Source organism: Hordeum vulgare, chromosome 7H (genome assembly GCF_904849725.1).
Source record: "Hordeum vulgare subsp. vulgare chromosome 7H, MorexV3_pseudomolecules_assembly, whole genome shotgun sequence".
NCBI classification, from domain to species: domain Eukaryota; kingdom Viridiplantae; phylum Streptophyta; class Magnoliopsida; order Poales; family Poaceae; genus Hordeum; species Hordeum vulgare.
The window spans coordinates 143,501,604-143,504,161 of NC_058524.1; the positions used below are offsets into that span (position 1 = coordinate 143,501,604).

The 2,558-nt window shown below is 35.3% G+C and overlaps 1 protein-coding gene across 1 annotated transcript; it reads right to left on the minus strand.

The window, feature by feature from the left end:
* Positions 1-1,517: 1,517 nt before the first annotated feature.
* Positions 1,518-1,927, minus strand: LOC123407464 (inhibitor of trypsin and hageman factor-like). Its single transcript, XM_045100597.1, has 2 exons — positions 1,876-1,927; positions 1,518-1,735 (listed from the first exon to the last, which is right to left on the minus strand). Exons 1-2 carry the CDS (start codon positions 1,925-1,927, stop codon positions 1,518-1,520), a joined length of 270 nt encoding a protein of 89 aa, XP_044956532.1.
* Positions 1,928-2,558: the final 631 nt, after the last annotated feature.

Sequence of the window (2,558 nt, forward strand, 5' to 3'; positions counted from 1 at the left end):
ATATCTCTAAGCATTTTAGCAGTTAGTCCGTTATCAAAATATCATCCTCTTTAATAGTATTGGCTTTCCTACGGACTCGATGTGATCTTGGATCACTTAACCAAAAATGTAAAGTCTTGAAGCTTTGCTAACTTTTATACTTTGCATTTAGAGGGGTCCACATCTCCATTCCATTGCCATAGCTATATTGAAATTTACCTGAAATGTTCTTTGACTAGGTATTAGTTCGGTGATATATATGTTTTTATGAATTACCAAAACTATACAGGGCATTAGTTTCACTTTCAGACGATAAGGATATATCACTATGGCAAAAAAAAATGGGACAATAAAGACATATGACTACGGAGATCCAATTCGACTAAGGAATAAATCTAGTAAATTAATAGATATGTTCCTCGTCACATCCAAATGCTATTTGCAATTTTATTTGGTTTATTTTTTTTTCACCAACTAAGCACTGTTATTCCACTTCACATGAAAATTGTTAAGCACGCTTGTCATACTAACATGACCATCTACAAGAACATCGGAAATTTTAAAATTTATTTACTGCTTGTTTTGAATTTACTGTTCATTCCGGAGCATATGCTCCGAAGAGCAAAAACAACCCTTCTAACTACAAGGATAGTCAAACTGTTGTTATTACACAACTCTTTTTATAGTCTTTTACCCAACTAAGTTAATTTTATATTTTCCTAAATACAAATAAAATATTTTTCCAAGATGAATTCCAAAACCAAAATTTTAGGGCTGTGGATCTTACATGTTTTTTATGTCCAAATTATAGACCCGCACATGATGACATGAATGCCATTTTCAATTCCTTTTTTTATGCGGAACCATATTTCCCCTGCATTATCTTTGTCCTTCTTCCTTAGAAATCCCGACAACTAAGCAAAAATAGGATGATCAAGAGTGTTAAAAAATAGACGGAGTATATTCGGGAGGATATGTTGCATCTAGACATAGATTGTTTTAAACAATGCGGAATGCGTATTCTGGGAGCACTTTGAATATGGTGTTCAAAGAATGATGTTATTTCCAACTCCCCAAGTGATCTTAGTACCAACCCAATTATCATGTGTGTGGATTGCAAATTTGTGATCGATCACACAAACATGACATCAATTACAAAAATAGGATAGTTGCGTGTTTCAGGACAACTAGTAGTGTGGTCAGATCACAGAATTGCAAATATGTTTTTCATGCGTGAAAACGCTATAGTTAGGTGATGTTTTGAAGAATTCTTCTTTTGTTCCAAGGTGAAGGGACAAAGGTGGTGTCCGTAGGCGTTTTAACATGTCCCTCCATGCGTGGCTCGGTTGTTCTACTTATCACCTTTATGTTAAATCTTATAGAGCATAAAAGAAAGAAATATCTGCTTATAAGATCATAGCAAAAGAGAGAATGTTTTATTAATATAAGTAAATTACTTTTACTTCTCATAACATGAAACTGTTAAGATATACTTCATGCCATCAGTTGATGCATCCCCTGATCATATAACATCTGAATCACCCAACTCTTGGAACCACAATCACCTTGGCGTTTGCATAGTCACCATTGGGCTTAGCATCCACGAAGATCCTAACGCGGTTGCAACAGTAGTCGTTGGTAATAATGGCATCTTGGGGAACGTAAATCACATCGGTGGAAGGTCTCTCTTTCTCGATCACATCTTTTGCTTCCTTGCCCTTCCTGCCGACTAACTCTGGCCAGATCAACTTGCCCGCTGTTGTGCATGCACAATAAGAATGAAATATTAATGTGTTTTTAACATATGAACTAAAACAATACGGTTATATAAGACTAAATTTTTCTAGAAGAGATGGAGGTATGCGAAAGTTGAAGCATGAACACAAGAACTCTTACGGCATTGGCCAGTGAAAGGGGAGCTGCAAGTCCCTTCAACATGGTATGACATGGTTGCTATATTTTCTTCTATTCTGTGGAAGATGACGGACGGATACAATCATGTATTTATATGCAAAACTAGTAATTAAGTGGTTGGTTAACGCATTACAAATATAGTCCCACTCATCAAAATACAGCTAGGCAATTTCCGTTGGCCACACGCACCTACTAAATCAAATTAAGAGAGTAAATATACGTATCATGGGTATAATTATGTATATTAAAATTACCCAGGAATGAGGTGACTAAAATAGGCTAGTGCGAGCTGATTTAGTATCGGATTTTAAAATTAGCCACAATTCTTATTCCTAACTTTTTAAAATAGTTATTTTTAGTACTATCAATCCTTGGTCATTATTTAACGCGTTTATGGCTAGAATCTCTTTGAATCGGTGTATTTGCACAACCATCGTTAGCGTGGCTCAAACCCAATCTCTTTGATGATCATGGATCTCGGGCTTGCAATGTAGCATCACGTATTTGAAACACTTTTTGATAAAGAGAATATATTAATATCATGAAGATATCAGTTACACCCGACCTTTAGATCAATAAGATGTCCAAAAACATCAAGTATACACATAACCAAAAAATAAAATAAAAAAGAACAGGAAAAAACGCCACGGTGATCAGTCACTAGC